General features: G+C 47.9%; 1 protein-coding gene across 1 annotated transcript; it reads left to right on the top strand.

Moving 5' to 3' along the window:
- The first annotated feature begins 83 nt into the window (after positions 1-83).
- On the top strand, positions 84-18,940 carry LOC138427484 (pancreatic lipase-related protein 2). Its single transcript, XM_069566885.1, has 12 exons — positions 84-132; positions 2,905-3,059; positions 5,111-5,236; positions 7,632-7,766; positions 8,471-8,582; positions 9,606-9,725; positions 10,914-11,033; positions 13,444-13,562; positions 13,981-14,110; positions 15,304-15,415; positions 17,039-17,206; positions 18,877-18,940. Exons 1-12 carry the CDS (start codon positions 84-86, stop codon positions 18,938-18,940), a joined length of 1,410 nt encoding a protein of 469 aa, XP_069422986.1.
- Positions 18,941-19,358: the final 418 nt, after the last annotated feature.

Raw genomic sequence — 19,358 nt, forward strand, 5'->3', positions numbered from 1 at the left:
TACTGAGGGGCACTTACCATGTTCACCAGCCTCCTGCCCGTGCATCTGGGTGTCCGTGCGCATCTCTGGCTTCATCCACGAAGATGCTGCCCTCCTGGACCATCGGTCTTCTCCTGCTGTCCACAGTAAGAGGTGAGGATGCGGTCACCACCCCTTGGTAACCATGCCTGGGCTGGCCTTGCTTGGGCTGAGACAGACAAGAGGCATCATTGTCACCATTATCTTAATAACAGTATCCTTATTTCTTGATAAAACCATCAGTACCATTCAAGGAGTTTGACTCTATGGCAAACACAGGGCAGCCGGCTCAGCACAGATGACCCAGCATCATCCAGCTTGGTCCCATTTCTCCAGTGTCTGGAGCGGGTGACAGAGATGGCAGGCCGCTGGGGCAGGTGGACAGTGCGGGGGGGCGCGGGGAGATCCTTCTCAGGCCCCCAGTACCCTCAGTCCCTGGGCGTGGACAAGGGCTCTTCTGCAGACTGAAAGGCATGGATCTGTCCCCCTGAGAACTCCCATCCTGGCCCACCTCCTGCCTGGGGGAGATGCAGAACCCCAAGTTTTTACTTGTCCTAAAACCTCCCAAAGGCCCCTCGAGCCCCAACCTGCTTATTCCTATCCCCGCACCTCCTCTCAGGGGTGCCTCCCAGGTGCTCTCTTTCCCAAACTGTCCCATCTTTGCACCTCCTCTCCCATCAGTCAGAACCCCTCACTGCCTGGCTCAGGCCCCCAAACCCTGCTGAGCACACTCTCACCAAGAGCAGATGTGGTCTCCTCCAGTCCTTTCGAGGACTTTCTTCTGTAGCCAGACTCTCGTCCCTTGTCTCCTTGGCTTGTCCCCAGCCCTTTCTTACCTCTCTAGAATTCCACCCTGGCCTTGCAGCAAGACCTGACCCCTAACAGCAGAGTCCTGGGTGGGATCTGGCTATTCCTCCAGCCTTCTGGACCCCTCGTGGTCTCCTCCACTGCTCTGCTGCTTCCTGCTGCCCTAGGGGCAGGCATTCCCAAAGGTCACTCCCACACACCCTCCTCATCTTTCTCTTCCTCAGGGTCAACCCCTTGCCTAGTCTCCTCCAACACCCTCTTAGCCCTCCCAAGTTCCAGGCAGCTCCACTACGGTCATCCCCCACTCCTCAAACTCACTTGTGCCAAACCACACTCAGCCATCACCCTCACCTCCAGCTCCCTACTTTTGCCTTAACTCCCCTCAGAGAGCAGAACGCCCACCCCTTCTCCAGGCCCACAGCCACCGCACTCCAGGCTCTGCTGTCTGTCAACCTCTTATACTTGGCTCCTTAGAACACCTTTGGGAGCACAGCCCTGCCCACCCCACTGGCCAGCTCAGCATCCCCAGCACTTCCCCACCATCCACCCAACAGCCCAGGTGTCTTCACCTGGCCTCGAAGCCCCCATCTTTATCACCTGAAGCAAAGATTGCTTTAGTCTCCTGGGCCCTTCGGGCAGGACTGTTCTCTCTTCCCACAGTGTATCCAACGCTATCATTATTCCTTCCCAGTTACCTTTCCTCTCTTTCAGGGCAGGGTTTTGATCTGATTTGTCTTTGTGGCTCCCCAGCTGCTGGGCTTCTCTGATGGCTCAGGCAGTAAAGAATTCCCCTGCAATGTAGGAGACTCAGGTTTGATCCCTCAGTTGGGAAGATCTCCTGGAGAAGGAAATGGCAACCCACTCCAGTATTCTTGCCTAGAGAATTCCATGGACAGAGGAGTTTGGCGGGCTATAGTCCAGGGGGTCGCAAAGAGTCAGACACAACTGAGTGACTAATACTCTCGCACTTTCACACACACCCCAGCTCCTACCTTTATTCCCAGTTAAGTTTCTGGGGTTCAAATCATGGATCCACCACTGGCTGTGACCTTGGAGAGCTTCCTTTGTCTCTCTGTGTCCTGGGTTCTTCGTCTTTCAAACAGAGGTAAATTCTTTGATCATAGGACCGTTTGGAGGCTAAAGTGGCTAATACTGATAAAGTGCTGGTGTGGTATCTTGTACATTGCAAACAACAATTATTAACTATAACCAGTTTTTGAATGAATGACCAACATTTGACACCATCAGTTGAGGAAGCCTAAGAGAAAAAATCCACTGTAATCCTCTAGATTTGAAATTATGTCACCCTTGATCATACCAGGGGTGACAGAACTGTGAAAATGTCTCATGGACTGGAGAAAGGACCTTCAGATTTAGATGAGGTTATTTGAGTCATCAGTTGCATGCATGGAGCGTCTACTCTATACAGTATGATGTGAAAATAAATTCTCTCTGTTCTTAGGGCATTTGCCTTTTCAAAGAACAGCAGGGAAGTCTGAAATGGTAGAGAATGACTTGAGGGGAAAAGGGGCATTAAGGGATGACATGAAGACATGTAGATTGAACAAATGCCCGAGAATGCCTACTGTGTGCACGGCCTGTGCTGGATATAAGGGAGACATCAAGACTCATCATGTAGCATCTCTGTGCCACGGGCATTCATAGGCACTTGATAAATACTTGATGGTGGGTGAGTGACTAGAAAGGGCTATCTGGGAGTTTTCTGGAAGAGGTAGTCATAGGGCCAAAGATTCCCAGATTTTTCAGCAGTTCTCCAACTTGCCTGATGAACAGGGGCACTTATTAAATATGCTGTTTCCAGGGCCCCACCCCAAACCCTCCAAATCAGAATCTCTGAGGGAGGGGCCTGGGAGTGTGTATATGCTCATTCACCCCCAGCATCCAGGTGGTTCTTATTATCCAAAAGTTTGAGGAACACTAACAGCAAAGATGAAGATGAGATTAGCCTTGGTCAGCCCTTCAGGGCTGTGCCCTGAAGTGTCCTCGCAAGCAGCTGAGTTGACATTGCTCCTTCTTAGAACCTCACAAGGGTCCTGTTTGTTCTTCTTCCTGCCCCAGGAAAGGAGATTTGCTATGAACCTTTTGGCTGCTTTTCTGATGAAAAACCATGGACTGGAACCCTTCAGCGGCCTTTAAAGTTATTTCCCTGGTCCCCTGAGGACATCGACGCTCACTTTCTTCTATATACAAATGAGAACCCAAATAACTACCAAGTAAGAGGGGCGTAAAATGACCGTATAGTGGTGGTGGGGTGGGAGAGGATTTGGGCACCCACACTGGAGTCTTCATGTGGTTGCCTAAGGAATAATTCATGGCCTTGGAACTTTCCAGAAGGTGCTTCCTCACCAGTGATAGAGTTAGAACTGTCTGAACTCTAGGGATCTGATGAAATCTATGGATGCCCAACCTGGAAACTGACATATTCACGCATTTGTGCACAGAACTTCAGGACTTCCTAGGATTAGAACCTTGTTTGGGGGAGAAAGTGGGTATGAGTAGCTTTTATGGAGAAACCCAGGCCTTTGTGTCCCTGGGAGGGTCTGGTTTCTTTCTGCACCAAGAAGTAGAGGGAGCGAAGCCCCTCAGAGGGTGGGGACTGGGAGACAGAAATCCTTCCTTAGGAGCTAGAAGGGAAGCAGGGGACATTTAATGACAAAGGAGAAAAGTTGGGGACCCTCGGAGCAATCTTCAGTTCCCAAAAAGTTGCCACGTGAAGACCAGCAAGCTTACTCCAGGTGCTCATGTAAAGTAACTATACTCTAATAACAGTTTTTTTAAAAAATAGGGAATGAGACTGGAGCCCCTGAAAGGGTAAGGTCATGAGAGTCCTTCTAGCACATCAGGATGTATGGACTTGACCCACCAGGGAATGACTTTCCTAAGGCAATATGCCCGATTGTGCAATAAGCGCTTGCATGGAAAAAAAAAATTGTAAAATTAAAATTTTAAAAATTAGCTTGCTCAGAACTCAAGCAGCTCACAGCTCTGGCCCCAAACCAAGTTTGAGATAGCACGGTGTCTGGATATAGGTCCCCAGGGTCACCTACTGTGAGATTCTAAGTAACAAACCCGGCACTCAGAGTCCCCATTACAAAAAAAGTAGATTAAAAAAAAAATGAAATTTATGCCAAAAAAAAAAAAATCCTGAAAGGGTATGGTAGATGTCTGCAGATAACCAAAGAGGTCCTGGGAGAGAACAGCTGAGGAACCCCTGGGCTTAAAGCAGCAGGCATGACGGGAGATACAGTTTCATGGAACAGAAAGGGCTTTAAATACATAAAATAAAATGCATTGGATGCAAAGGAGTCATCTTCCATGGTGATTCAGATGGTAAAGAATCTGCCTGCAATGCAGGAGATCCAGGTTGAATTCCTGGATCGGAAAGATTCCTTGGAGAAGGGAATGGCTACCCATTCTAGTACTCTTGCCTAGAGAATTCCATGGACAGAGGAATAGGCAGGCTACAGTCCATGGGATCACAAAGAGTTGGACACAACTGAACAATTTTCACTTCACAAAGGATATTAACTATATTGGAAAACAGTTATCAGAACATTTAAAAAGATTAATGTGGGATATGGTAAAATAAGCTGCTGCTGCTGCTGCTGCTGCTGCTGCTGCTGCTGCTGCTGTTGCTGCTGCTAACTTGCTTCAGTCGTATCCGACTCTGTGCGACCCCATAAACGGCAGCCCCCCCAGGCTCCCCCATCCCCAGGATTCTCCAGGCAAGAACACTGGAGTGGGTTGCCATTTCCTTCTCCAATGCATGAAAGTGAAAAGTGAAAGTGAAGTCGCTCAGTTGTGTCCGACTCTTTGCGACCCCATGGACTGCAGCCTACCAAAGCTAGTACATGGTAATAATTAGCTGCTTTATTATCTTGCTAAATAACAAGGTCTAAGGGTTGGTCTAATAACTTCAGTCATTTTAAATAGTAATGAGTACAAATGATATTTTAAAACATCTAAAATAACTATAATATTAAATGAAAATACCTGTGACTTCTGTTGGTGACAGAGTATGGCTAAGACTACTGTGGTTTGTTGCTCATCAGTTAAAAAAACACTGTATTTCAGTATATAAACATCTGTAAACTTGGACATTCTGAATTCTATCCTCAAACCCAAATAAGTCAGGAACTCCTTTTCTAGACTTACCCAGGTTCATGGGAGTTGAACCTGTGACCTCATCTTATGGGAATGGGCTGTAAAGGGCCTGTGGCTTGGAAAGACCAACATTTAAATTCATCTTTTCTCATTTAACCAGCGGATCAATATCACTGACCTAGCCACTGTCAAGGCTTCAAACTTCCAATTGGACCGCAAGACACGCTTCGTCATCCACGGCTTTATAGATGATGGGGATTCAGGCTGGCCTACTGACATGTGCAAGGTAGGCACCCACCCTCCTCATCTGGTGAAACAAACGCCACCAACAGAGTCAAACACTGCAGCCCCAAAGGCTGGGAAAGAATGACCTCCAGGGAAAGACAAGTTCTTTCTAAAACCACCAAGGAAAACTCAGATTCTCAGAGGCACCCACTCTCAAGTTCTCCCAACTTACCAACCTCCAGCCAAATATCTCCTTATGATGCTGAAAAGACCCAGAGTCCAATCAAAAAGTCCCAGAGGTGGAGATGACAGCCAATTACCTGGCATTTGTCTCTGATGGTTTCTGTAAAAACCCCTGTGTGGCATAAAAAATGCATTATCCCCTATAGCACTGCTATCCAGTAGAACTTTCTGTGATGATGGAAATTTTCTATATCTGTGCTGCCCAAATCAGGAGCCCCTGGCCACCTGGGCTTATCGAGAAACTGACATGTGGCTAATGTGACCAAAGAACTGAATTTAAAATTTTATTTCTTTGTAATCAATTGTGAAGAGCCACGAGTGGCTAGTGGCCATGGCACTGGGCAGTGCAACTTTAAAGAGATCATGAATATCGGTAATGAATTATTATTCATACCATCCAGTTCCTGAACAGTTACCGTGACTCTGGCATTGTGCTAATCATTCCACAGTCAGTCCTTGTCCTGTTTAACCCTCTCAGCCTGGCTGTGAGGTAGGTACAGTTATGGTTCTCACTCTATAGATGAGGAAATTAAGGCCCCCCCCAAAATTCGGTACTTGCTCAAAGTTGAATCCAGAGGTGGAATGCAAAACCAGGTCTTCCATGTGCAAGATACCACAACTCCATGTGTCTACAACTTTAGCTTGTAAGAGGTGCCCACGCATGGCTCTTAGAGGCTTAGGCTGCACTGGGATGGACCTGAGCAGTTCCTTCTCAAGGTTCTCTGCTCCCCTTGGGCTGGATGTTCACAAGTGTCTCCTGAGGCCCATCAGGCTGTGTAGGCCTGGAAATTGGAGAGCCTGGCGCATGCAATCCACCATGTCATCCTAACCACTAGCCAGCTCTTCCCAACCTCAATGAACAATAATGAACAAAGGAAATAGTGTTCATTTCCTCTATGAAATGGAGGCCTCCCCAAATGAACAAAGGAAATAGTGTTACCTTTCCTGTTATTTGGGCTTCCCTGGTGGCTCAGATGGTAAAGCGTCTGCCTGCAATTTGGGAGACCTGGGTTCAATTCCTGGGTCGGGAAGATCCTCTGGAGAAGGCAATAGCAACCCACTCCAGTACTCTTGCCTGGAAAATTCCATAGACAGAGGAGCCTGGTAGGCTATAGTCCATGGGGTCGCAAAGAGTCGGACACAACTGAGCGACTTCACTTTCTGTTATTTATTTATTTGGCTGTGCTGGGTCTTCACTGCTGTGTGTGGGCTTCTCATGGCGGTGGCTTCTCTTGTTGTAGAGCGTGGGCTCAGGAGTGTGGCCCACTGACTTAATGGTCCCACAGCATGTGGGATCTTCCCTGATAAGGGATTGAACTGCTGTCCTCTGCATTGGCCGGGGGGTGATTCTTAGCCACTGCACCACCAGGGAAGTTGTTTCTTTTTCCTCCGAAGGGACCAGTATCTGTGCTTGGATGATACCACATGACACAAAAGATGCATGTATCCGGTAGAGTGATATCCTACCTCTGTCTAAATTTCATCTTATCAGACTCGTCCCTCAATACAAAGCATTGTTGGGAATATGAAAGCAGCTTCTCTGTAATTTCAACTATCTAGTATAAGAGTCTGCAAACTTTCTCGTAGAAGAGCAGGTAATAAACACTGCAGCATTTGTGGGTCGCACGATTGTAGTTCATGTGGTTTCTCTTGTGGCTATGAAGCAGGGGTGGACAGTAGGTAAACGAATGGATGTGACTGTTTGCAATAAAACTCTTGGGCTTCCCAGGTGGTGTGGTGGTAAATAATCCACCTGACAATGCAGACAAGAGACATGAGTTCAATCCCTGGGTCAGGAAGATCCTTCAGAGAAGGAAATGACAACCCACTCCAGTATTCTTGCCTGGAGAATCCCATGGATGGAGAAGCCTGGTGGGCTACAGTCCATGGGGTTGCAAAGAGTCAGACAAGACTGACCAAGCGACTTAACTAAACTAACTAATCCCGGACCTAGTAAGTCATCTTTCTGACATGGTTGTGTCAATGACCTTCTGTAAGGCCTTAGACAGGTCACTTTGTTCCAGGCCTTAGTTTCCACATCTGCTAAGTGGGAATAAGTATATTCCCAATTCATAGGGCTGTGGTGAGGACCAGGACAAAAGTGAGGAATATTAAAGCCTTGATGCAAACAAGCTAGGTGCTTGATAGATGCGAATTCCTGTCTCTGGAGTGTGCAACCGGTGGCTGTTAATAAACTGGTTTCTCTTCCCCAGAAAATGTTTAAAGTGGAGAAGGTGAACTGCATCTGTGTGGACTGGGAACATGGGGCGTGGACAGAATACACCCAGGCTGTCCACAACACTCGGGTCGTGGGAGCGGAGATAGCGTTCTTCGTACAAGGGCTGTCGGTAAACCCCTGCCCGGGACACATGCTGTGGGGAGGGGGCAGGGAGGGGGCCAGGTCAGCACCCCAGGGCACCCAGAGGCAGCCTGGGGACCCATGGGGTCAGGCAGAGCTTGGAAGCCAGGAGTCAAGGAAAGCCTTTGCTTCAGGAAGCTGCAAACTTCCCTCCCTGGCTGTCCTGAGGATCCCTAGCTGTGAGGCCCGGGGAAGACTAGCCTCTTTGAGCCTCAGTTTTCCTTTTTGAGATAAGCCTTCCTTGAAGGTTGGTCTGGGAATTGGAGAGCGAGCTGGGCTGCCCGGCAGCTCTCAGCCCAGCAGAGTCTTCATCCTTAGGGAAGGTCCCTTACAGTCTTCGGGAAGGCCATGAACTATGCTCTGAACTGGCCCCTACGGGGGAGTCCAGGAGGGAGGCCCATGGTGGGGTATGGATGGGACTTCACCGTGCACACAGCCAGTCCTGGCCAAGGTGGCCTGCAGACGACACGGTGGTTGCTGGTCAGCACCAGTGCCTCACAAGCCAGCCGGACCCCGGGACCTGCAGACTGTGGCCAGCGGGAGGCCGAGTCACGCTGTCCTAGGTGGCGGCCTGGAGCCAGAGGTTATTCCTCCCAAGCTTCCAGGCCGGGTTCTGTCCTCATCCCCGCTCCCCCAGAGCCAGCGCATCTCTCTACTCATTCCTCTGGTAACTGACGCTCCACCCCTCTGCAGAACGAGCTGGGCTATGGCCCCGAGAACGTGCATCTCATTGGCCACAGCCTGGGTGCACAACTGGCAGCTGAGGCCGGCAGGAGGCTGGAGGGCCAAGTGGGCAGGATCACAGGTAGGGGCGCAGGGTGATGTAGGATGGGGTAGCAGATGGGAGGGGGGAAGAGGGAGGGTAACCCAGCCGGCGGGGGGGGGAGGGGGTGGTTATTGTTATTATCCCCGCTTTCCAAGTTCAGGGAGAACAGACACTGAGCAGCACCAGCACTAGACGTCGGTCATCGAGTCCTGGGTGCCCCGCTTCTTCCACCCTCAGCTTCTATTTGAAGATGAAATTGTCATGGCCCCTGCCTCAGGAAGGGCTTCCCTGGTGGCTCAGCTAGTAAAGAATCTGCCTGCAATGCAAGAGAGCTGGGTTCAATCCCTGGGCTGGGAAAATCCCTGGAGAAGGGAATGGCTACCTGCTCTAGTATTCTGGAATTCCATGGACTGGATAGTCCATGGGGTTGCAAAGAGTCAGAAAAGACTGAGCGACTTTTCACTCGATGCCTCAGGAAATTCATAGTCTAGTGCAGCAGATAGACGACTAAGTAGGCAAATAAAATCCAAAGTAGAATTAACACATCAGAAGAAGCCTATACAGCAAGGAGGGGAGATGGGCTGAGAAAGGAGAGGCCACATGTTCCACGAGGAGCTGGGGTCTGAGGGAGTCTTGGAGGGGCGAGGTTCAGATTAGGGGAGAATGTGGGGAGGCAAGCTGCAGGCTGGGGGCTGCCTGAGCAAAGACACAAGGGAACAGACTGTGTGGGACTCAGAGGCTGGGCAAGGACCAGGTCAGGCCCAGGAGATCAGACTTGGAGAGTAGCGGCCCCACAGGAAGGAGTGAGGGGAAAAAGAATAAGGGAGACAAGGGGAGCAAGGGTGCCACCCCAATCCTCCATGGAGCCAGACAGCGGGGACTTCCTGATGCTCTTTGGCAGCCAACGACCCCACTGGCAGCCTTCTGAATCCTTCCAACTATGACTGCTGGGGTGTAGCACCCTTTGTCCAGAGATCTCCGTGGATTTCGCGGGTACAGGGTTTAGATCCTGGCTGGTCTTAGGGTGCGGCCTCCCTGTCCTCCTCCCCTCCCCATTCTCAGGGCTGGACCCGGCACAGCCATGCTTCGAGGGCACGCCCGAGGAGGTTCGGCTGGACCCGTCCGATGCCATGTTTGTGGATGTGATTCACACGGATTCAGCCTCCATAATCCCTTTCCTGAGTGAGTCCCCTCACCTCACCTCTCAGGGACCAAGGCTGTAACTGACGGGAGCAGTTCCAGGCCCAGGCGTGCAACCCCTGCCCCCCTCTCCCAACCCCCGACACATACCGCAGGGTGGTATACAAAACAGGTAGCCACAGGAAACAGTTTGGGCACTGACTAGCCAAAATAGGTGTCAGTCGCAAACCAACAGTTCAGTGCCAGTGATAACAACCCGAGGCCCCTGGTCGGACAGCAGACGTCTATAGGCCATGGGAGGCTCACCCAGTCTACATCTCTGCATTCTTCCCTGGTCTGCCAATATCGAGAGTGGCAGATGTATTTATTATCGACGTTTGACCTGTACTTGCAAAATGCAAAGTGAATTTTTGAATTTTTTTCCTTCTTATGGCAAAGCTTTGGTTAAAGTTTGTTTTGTCAGAGATTAAATATCCTTAATTCTTCTAAAATCAACTCATGAAATGTGCCAATGAAGAATATGTTTTCATGATGCTATCACTTATGGAGCGTTTACCATGTGCTGCATTGAACATTTTGTACACCTTTACTCATTAATCATTGTGATTTCATTGCCCTAAAAAGTGGGTATTGTTATTACCATTTCATAGCTGAGGAAACTGAGGCTCAACAAGGTCAAATGCTTGCCCAGGATCACAGATCTGTAAGTAGAACCAGAATGTGATTATGGGCCTGTGGGCTTCAAAATCCAAACCACTTAGCCACTATGCTCTGGTTCTCAATACAGCAACATAATTTATGTGGTCTCAGCATAACACTATCATGTAGAAACCAAAATTTTTAAATGAGTAAAGTCATAAAAATTGCACCAGCCCTGACATGTGTCTTCTGGTGCATAATGGTATTAGGACACCAATAATAGTATCCAAGTTGTTCAGAGTCTCTCCAAGACAGACAGACAGACACACACAAATACACGTGTGCCTGCTCACCCAGAACCTACCTTCCCCCTCATCTCCTGTGCTCCATTCTCTCCTCCCTTGTCTTGCCAAGTGCTCATCTCTGAGAACTTTCTACAGAGCCAGAGACAGGGTGGCCGTGCCGAGGACAAAATTTGCCAAGCAGTTTCTTGCTCCCGCTAGAAGGAGCTGAATGCTTTCTGTAGCCATCACCTGACTCTGGGACCGCCTTCCTCCCACTCCGTGTTCACCTCTGCTCCCAATGTTTCAGGTTTGGGAATAAGACAAAAAGTGGGCCACCTGGACTTCTACCCAAATGGAGGAAAGGAAATGCCTGGATGTCAGAAAAACATCCTGTCAACCATCATAGATATAAATGGAATATGGCAAGGTACGTGAATGAAAGAAATGAGCCCAGCTGCTCCACTTAGAGAGAAGGCAGGGTGTGTGGTGTTGACAGACATTTTCACCACAGTGGCCTGAGATAGTGACTCTGGTTAGCCCCATTTTACAGACAAGGAAACTGGCTCAGAAAAGTGATAAAACTGGCCCAAGTCCGCCTTATATTGAAGGCCATTTTCCGGCTGCAAAGCCCAACCACATGCCCAGCCTGTGCCATCCCCTGCCCTACACCAGGATGCTGAGACATGGGCTGCCCTTGCCCATCGGCTAGGACCCAGTTCTGGCTTTGGCTCCCATGCTCTCTCCAGGGTCAGCCCCTTGGAGAACTGCAGGGTGGAAGCAAAGATGTGAAAGGGTTTTGACTTTCTTGCCATTTGCTGTTATCAGATGCTAGGAACGGAAAGGAAGTGAGCTGGCAAGAAGACAATGGGGAGAGGGAGGAGGGCGTGCCCTGCGGTTTTGGAGGCGCATGTGAGGAGGCAGAGGCTGGGGGTCTGGGAGAGGGGGCTAACCTTGTGGTGTCTCTGCTCATCTGAGAAATCAGGCTCAGTGCCCCTAATGTTACATGACCTGAAGCACCATCGCCGTCAGCCAGCCGTCCCTTTTTCTGCTTTGGGCTGTTCCTGTTACCACTTCAGTGAGAACAGGTTTCCCTCTCCTCCCTGAAAGTGGAGACTTTGAGTCTGCGATCATTTCATTTCAGTCTTTATTTTTCCGAGCTGGGAGTTCCCCAAGGCCAAAGGCTGTGTCCCGGGCCTCCGGGCCTCTCCTCGGTACCCTGTGCTGGTCCAGAGCAAACTCTAGTCCACCATTACCTTGAGTTGAGTGGCCTCCTGTAAGAGCAGAGTCGGTAAGACAACAGCCGGCATCCATCGCCAGTCGGTGGAGCCTTTGACCTCCCCTCTACTCAGCACCTGGCAACCCACTCCAGTGTTCTTGCCTGGAGAATCCCAGGGACGGGGGAGCCTGGTGGGCTGCTGTCTATGGAGTTGCAGAGTCGGACATGACTGAAGCGACTTAGCAGCAGCAGCAGCAGCTACTCAGCACCAGGCACCTCCTGGTAGGGGGTGTGTGTGGGGTGTGCTCTTCTGCTGATCTGCTCTCAGAATGAACACCAGAGTCACAATGAGGGCTGCCGTCTCCCAGCAGTGGCAGGCTGGGCACACATAATAGGAAGGAGCCCAGGTTTAATTAGAGAGACGACAGGGAGAGAGAGAACAGCCTAGATGCTGGAGCGGGTTTCTATTGTGCGCACACCAGGTCACCCTGGCGCAGGCACTGAGGAACAATTACCTCCACTTGCTCCTCTATTATGCAATCCCTGGGTAGCAATTTTGGATGAAAGAAACAATTAAGTTTGAAACAGGTTCTGTTGTCTGGTAATGAGTGCTGGTGTGGGACACGCAGGACGGGGGGCACTATGAGGTGATAATTCTCCCCCAGCACAAAGTGCAACCTTCCTTTCCCCCGTGTTGAGGGATAAAGCCCAGCAGACCTCCCAGACGTGGCCACCAGGTAGGTCAGGGTCACTGTGGATCACTCCATGGGAAGTTTTGTACCATGTATTAATAGCTGGAGAGATTAAAAAAAAAAAGCAATTTCCCCAACAAGAGGACTTTGGTTTAAAGAGAAAGGTGATCATAAAATGCAGTGAGAGTGGTCAGAGGCCACGGTGACCTTGCCTTCCACTGCTTTTACCTTGTGCCTGGAGGAATAAGGAGAAATTTCTCAGCCTGAGACGGTAGACAGAAAAGCTGGCTTCATGTGAAAGGTGAAATATATATGTATATGTATACTCAGTCACGTCTGACTCTCTGTCTGACTCTCTGTGACTCCATGGACTGTAACCCACCAGGCTTCTCTGTTCATGAAATTGTCCAAGCAAGAATGCTGGAGTGGATTGCCACTTCCTCCTCCAGGGGATCTTTCTGATCCAGGGGTCAAACCTGTTTCTTGGGTCTTCTCCTTGGCAGGTGAATTCTTTACCAGTGAGCCACCTGGGAAGCCCATATATATTGCTAGCCACACCTCCAAAGCCCCCAAGCTTTCATCAATCATTTAAAATTCATGCCTGGCCCTGGAGGATTAGATAAAGGTGCTTATTAGAACTTCTCACTCCCTAACACTTGCCTAGCCCTGAGGAGGACCTCCCCAGAAAATGGACAGTACCAGGGAGAAGAAAGCAACTCCAGCCAACCACCACTACAAACGAGCCCCCAAATTTTCTACTTGCCAAGTATGTCAAGGTCAATGGTCGAAGTTTTGAACTGTGGCCAAGGTGTTCAGGAGCAGTGATATCCTCCTGTGAAATGCAGAGGTGATTCCTCTCTCAGTCAGAATGGTTCAGGCTTCAAAAGTTTAATGCCTCTTGTGAGCCTCTGTGGCCTTTGTCTTCCCAGGAGTCCAAGACTTTGTGGCATGCAGTCACTTAAGAAGCTACAAGTACTACTCAAGCAGTATTCTCAACCCTGATGGCTTCTTAGGCTACCCATGTGCCTCCTACGAACAGTTTCAGGAGGTAAGGCACACCAGGGGCCCAGGGAAGATGGTGGTGGTGGTGGTTTTGTCCCTGTGACATGGAACAGAGTAGAGATGTAACTCTGTGGCTGAGGAGAGCCTTCCTCCTAGCAGTAGGAGGGACAGGAGAGGAACAGCACAGATCTGAACTGTACTGGGCCTTCCCTAGATCCCCAGCTTTTCATTCTGGAAAATTCCCAGTGGATGCATGGATGGGTAGATGGATGCAAGCATGCATGGATCAGTGTGGGGTCCTGGGGAGCAGGCACAGAATGGATACCTGAATGGAAAGATGGATAGGTAGATGAGAAGATGGATGAGGGATGGATGGATGGATGGGATAGAAGATGAATTGACTGAAAGAATGAGTGATGAGTCCAAGGCCTACGAACCACAGACAAACTGTTTTCTTTCACTAGGGTGGCTGTTTTCCTTGTCCAGCGGGAGGATGTCCCAAAATGGGGCACTATGCTGACCAATTCCAGGGGAAAACCAGTGCTGTGGGACAAACCTTTTTCCTGAACACAGGGAGCAGTGGTAACTTTACAAGTAAGTTTCCATTTTACGAATTTAAAAATTCTTGCAAATAATTTTAAAGGTGTTTCAGCCTTCATAGGACCCTCGGTAGCAATTTAACAGAAACTCAGCTCCAACCATTTTAAGCTATAATGAAGGACAGTAGAATGGCATTTGTCTTAGGTCTCAAGTTCACCCTTTAACCAAAAATCCTGGTCAGTGGAATAAAGTACAGTGATTGGCCCAAGCTGGGTTACAAGTTCACTCAACCCTGTGGCCAGAAGGATGGATCCATAACAGAAGGAGAGCGTTCAGTTCAGTTCAGTTTCTCAGTCGAGTCCGACTCTGTGTGACCCCATGGACTGCAACTTGCTAGGCTTCCCTGTCCTTCTCTGTCTCTCGGAGTTTGCTCAAACCCATGTCCATCGAGTTAGTGATGCCATCCAACCATCTCATTCTCTGTCTTCCCCTTCTCCTCCTGCCCTCAATCTTTCCCAGCATCAAGGTATTTTCCAATGAGTCAGCTGTTTGCATCAAGTGGCCAAAGTATTGCAGCTTTAGCTTCAGTATCAGTGCTTCCAGTGAATATGCAGGACTGATTTTCTTTAGGTGAGGTGGGGCAAAGTCGCTGTAAGTCAAGAAGTCTCCCCACTAATTATGTCATATCAGTCCCCCTACATATACACAGTCAGGTTGTGTTTTTGTTGTTTTGCCCAGCTTCTCATTTAAAAAATACCAGATAATGAAACGATCAAGATTCATGTGGTATAAGTAATGGTAGCCGAATGAAGAACAATTGTTGTTCAAAGGAGTTTCAAACTTTAAAAAGTTATGTAGCACTTTATAAAACACTTCATGTAATCTTCACAATATTTGTCATGAAAGATCACAGTTTGGCAGTCTCTATAATGTCTTACATGCATAAGACTTTAACCTAGTCATTCTTCTTCTCAGAATTTACTTAGGAAAAATACTTGCATATGTGAATGAGAATATGTGCTCAAGAATGGACCCTGCAGCATTGTTTTTAATACCAGAAGATTGGTGGTTGGGGGAGGCCAGGGAGAGCAACCTGGATCTTAGGACACCAATCCTCACTGAAGAAAATCATCATGTGTATTCACTCCTACCCCTCACCCACAGAAGACTCAGCTTGGAACAAGACTGCCTCCATAGGGTCATTTAAACAAGATGAGTTAATTTAATGATTGCATTTCTTTGGACAGGTTGGAGATATAGGGTATCCGTCACACTGGCTGGAACAAAGAAAGTGAGGGGGTCCATCAGAATTGCTTTGTATGGAAGTAATGGAAACTCAAAACAATATCAAATTTTCAAGTAAGTTTGATAGTAAAGGGAAATGACCAGACTTTCCATGGTAGATTACTCATATGAGATTAGGTATAAACTGCTTTATAAACCTAGCCACCTATGATATGGAACCATTGAATCCTGAAATGTCGAAGCTGGATGGAAGTCTAGGATCTGGTTCAATCACCCTATTTACAGACGAGTGAAAAGAGGGAGAAGTCACTATTTAACATGAGACAAATGCGGACTTCTTCTGAATTGTCATTTGTTGCTTCCCGACTGAGGTTTTACGAATATCCAATTCTCCTCAGGCCAGGCGCATTTGTGTGGCAACTCCCTCCTCACCAACACGCACACTTCATCCCCTACACATACACACAAAGGAAGCCTGAGGCCACCTTCTCATTGCTGTAGTAGCCTCCGTGCCTACTTCTGCTGGGTATATGAGGTGCTTGGTAAAGGTATGTTGGACAAATGCATAACAATGCTGTAAAAGGGCTTCCCTGGTGGCTCATATAAAGAATATGCCTGTAAGGAGACCTGGGTCAGGAAGATTCCCCTGGAGAAGGGAAAGGCAACTCACTCCAGGATTCTTGCCTGGAGAATTCCATGGATAGAGGAACCTGGTGGATGACAATCCACGGGGTCACAGAGTCAGAAACGACTGAGCAACTAACGCTTTCACACTTCCAACGCTGTAAAAATAGATTGTTTTCTGCACTAAGTTCTACATAATAATTTTCATGTTAAAACTCTTTGACCACTTCCTGTGCTACATATGAGGTGATAACAAATAACTTCAGCTGACCCGCAGGCATCTTTGAACATAAGATATTGCATTAATTAGTCCCACAGTAAACCAACAGGGTTAATGCTGCTGCTGCTAAGTCGCTTCAGTCGTGTCCGACTCTGTGAGACTCCATAGACGGTAGCCTACCAGGCTCCCCATCCCTGGGATTCTCCAGGCAAGAACACTGAAGTGGATTGCCATTTCCTTCTCCAATGAAGGAAAGTGAAAAGTGAAAGTGAAGCCGCTCAGTCGTGTCCGACTCCTAGCGACCCCACGAACTACAGCCCACCAGGGTCCTGTATCCATGGGATTTTCCAGGCAAGAGTACTGGAGTGGGGTGCCATTGCCTTCTCCAACAGGGTTAATATGCAACCCCAATATGCAACTCCAAATATTTAGCTTCCCTCTAGGGACAAACTGTGTGTGTGTGCTTAGTCGTTCGGTACGTCTGACTCTTTGCGACTCCATGGACTGTAGCCTGCCAAGCTCCTCTATCCATGGAATTTTCCAGGCAAGAATACTGGAGTGGGTTGCCATCTCCTACACCAGGGAATCTTCCTGACCCAGGGATCAAACCCACATCTCTTGAGTCTCCTGCATTGGTAGGCAGATTTTTTACCTCTGTGTCACCTGGGAATCCCAGGAAAAAACACAATGGAAATCTAGAGTCTAACATTTTTAAAAGTTGTATTGTTTACAAACACCTTTGTGATTTACCAGTCCCTGGATGTGTATGAAGTTATACAATTTATTTGCAGAAAATCAGCAACAGTGGCTGTTGTTTGGAGAAACAATAGATTGCTATCAACCTATGTATTTATATATACACCTGATAAAATATTTTATGTCTATGTTTTCAGAGGATCCCTCCAACCAGATGCAAGTCATATGCATGACATTGATGTGGACCTCAATATTGGAAAAGTCCAGAAGGTCAAGTTCCTTTGGAACAACAATGTGATAAATCTCTTCCGGCCCAAACTAGGGGCTTCCAGAATTACAGTGCAAGGTGGTGAAGATAGGACTGAGTGCGTATCTTTTATTCCATCTAAAGTTTTATTTTCTATATTTAGCTATCAATCTGTTCACCAGCCCATCCATTCATCCATCCAATCACCAACCTATGCATCTATGCATTTATCACTAATACATGCATCCAGCCCTTTCTGTTCATCCACTTATCTGTCCACTCATCTATCCAGCCATCTATCCAGACACCTGTCGTCTCATGCTTCTGGCCATCCAGCCAACTATCCATTCATCTACCCAACTATTCATCTCAACTCTCCATCTATCCATCAATTTACTTTTGAAAAATAAATGATTTCCTTAAGCCAAACTCACGTTGGCAGGAGCAAGGCATCAGTATTTAGGCATATGTTCAAGAAGGGCTGATTCGTGTTGATGTTTGGTACAAACCAACACAATACTGTAAAGCAATTATCCTTCAATTAAGAATAAATAAACTTTTTTAAAAAGAAAAGAAAAACAAAATCATGTAGACCCATGAAAAAAAAGAAATGGGCAAATATGAAACTGTTTTATCTTAAACAATAAGGAAGACACCTGGGAAGTACTTGGAGGAAACCTCTGAGTTAATTTCAGCTGGGGAGCAGTTAGGAATGTAAATTGCTTTGTTTGGAGACTATGGCATGTATTGGATCTAGCTCATAGTGGCAAACTCTTCTCATTCAGAGGGAACAGAACCTTACCTGGTAGGAGCTGGGAGGGTACCCAGCTGTATCTAAAAATATGAAAAGAGAAAAGTCCACCTTAAAAAAGATCATCATTGCCAGGCTCAAAACCCTCTGGGTTTTTTCTTTGCTTTGCTTTTGCTATTTTATTTTTTTATTAGAGTATAATTGCTTTACAATGTTGTGTTAGTTTCTGCTACAACCAAGTGAATCTGCTATATGCATACCTATACCGCTCTCCCTCCTGAGTCTCCACCCCACACTCCCGTCCCACCTCTCCGTGTGTGTGTGCTAAGTCACTTCATCGACTCTGTGCAACCCTATGGACTGTAGCCCGCCAGGCTACTCTGTCCGTGGGATTCTCCAGGCAAGAATTACTGGAGTGGGTTGCCATACCTTCTTCTAGAGGGGGGTCCCCAACTTAGGGATCAAACTGTGGGAAGTTTCCCATGTGTCCTGCATTGGCAGGCAAGTTCTTTACCACTAGTATCACCTGGAAAGCCCCATCCCATCCCTCTAGGTCGTCACAAATATCATACATTAATGCACATATATGGAATCTAGAAAAATGGTGCCGATGAACATATTTGCAGGGCAGGAATACAGACACAGATGTAGAGAACAGACATGTGGGCGCAGCGAGGAGAAAGGGAGGGTGGGATGAATTGGGAGGGGAGCATTGACATTTATACACTACCATATGTAAAACAGATAACCAGTGGGAAGCTGCTGTATAGCACAGAGAGCTCGGGGATAACCCCTTGGGTTTCGAAAATCCTGGGTCTGACCACTGACTCACTCTCAGCTCTTTAAAAGTCCAAGGAAGGAGGAGATTGTTTGAGGGGGTTTGCTTTCTGAGCATCACTTGGACTCTGCCTCGGGTAGCAGAGCTTTTCAGTCAAAGGGGTCTGAATTCCAGCGGATTAGCCAAAAGCTGTTTACTCACCTGAAGTCACTTTTCAACAAGCAAAAGAGCCTCATGCCAGAAATGTTTTCCTCCACAGGTATAATTTTTGCAGCAACAACACGGTGCAAGAAGATGCATTACAAACCCTCTACCCTTGTTAAAAATGTGGTGCCCCTTTTATCTTTGTGATAATAAAATTTCAATGGCCTTGTTCTGATGTTGTTAGTTTGACGTTCGTCATGTTCTGAGTCACATTTTAGAAAAGATTTGGGGGACTGGAGCCAACTTGGCCACAAGATAATGTCTAAAACATTCTACTGGTCCACCTCCTCCACCATCTCTCTCTTCCAGGATACTTTGTGTGGTCTGTCCTAATGGATTTTATATCCTTAGACAGTGGAATTCTGTCCTGCTTGAAAACGTTGCTTCCACATGTTGCCCACTCAGCTTGCAGTATCTTGGGGTAGAGAGCAGACCCCATGTAAGAGCAGCCTGTGGCATGAGTGACTCTGGGAGTAATCTAGGTGGAATCTGCCTCCACCATGGAGGGAGAGGAGCTTTAGAAGAATTTACTACACA

The sequence above is a fragment of the Ovis canadensis genome, chromosome 22 (assembly GCF_042477335.2).
Source record: "Ovis canadensis isolate MfBH-ARS-UI-01 breed Bighorn chromosome 22, ARS-UI_OviCan_v2, whole genome shotgun sequence".
In the NCBI taxonomy this organism is placed as follows: Eukaryota; Metazoa; Chordata; class Mammalia; order Artiodactyla; family Bovidae; genus Ovis; species Ovis canadensis.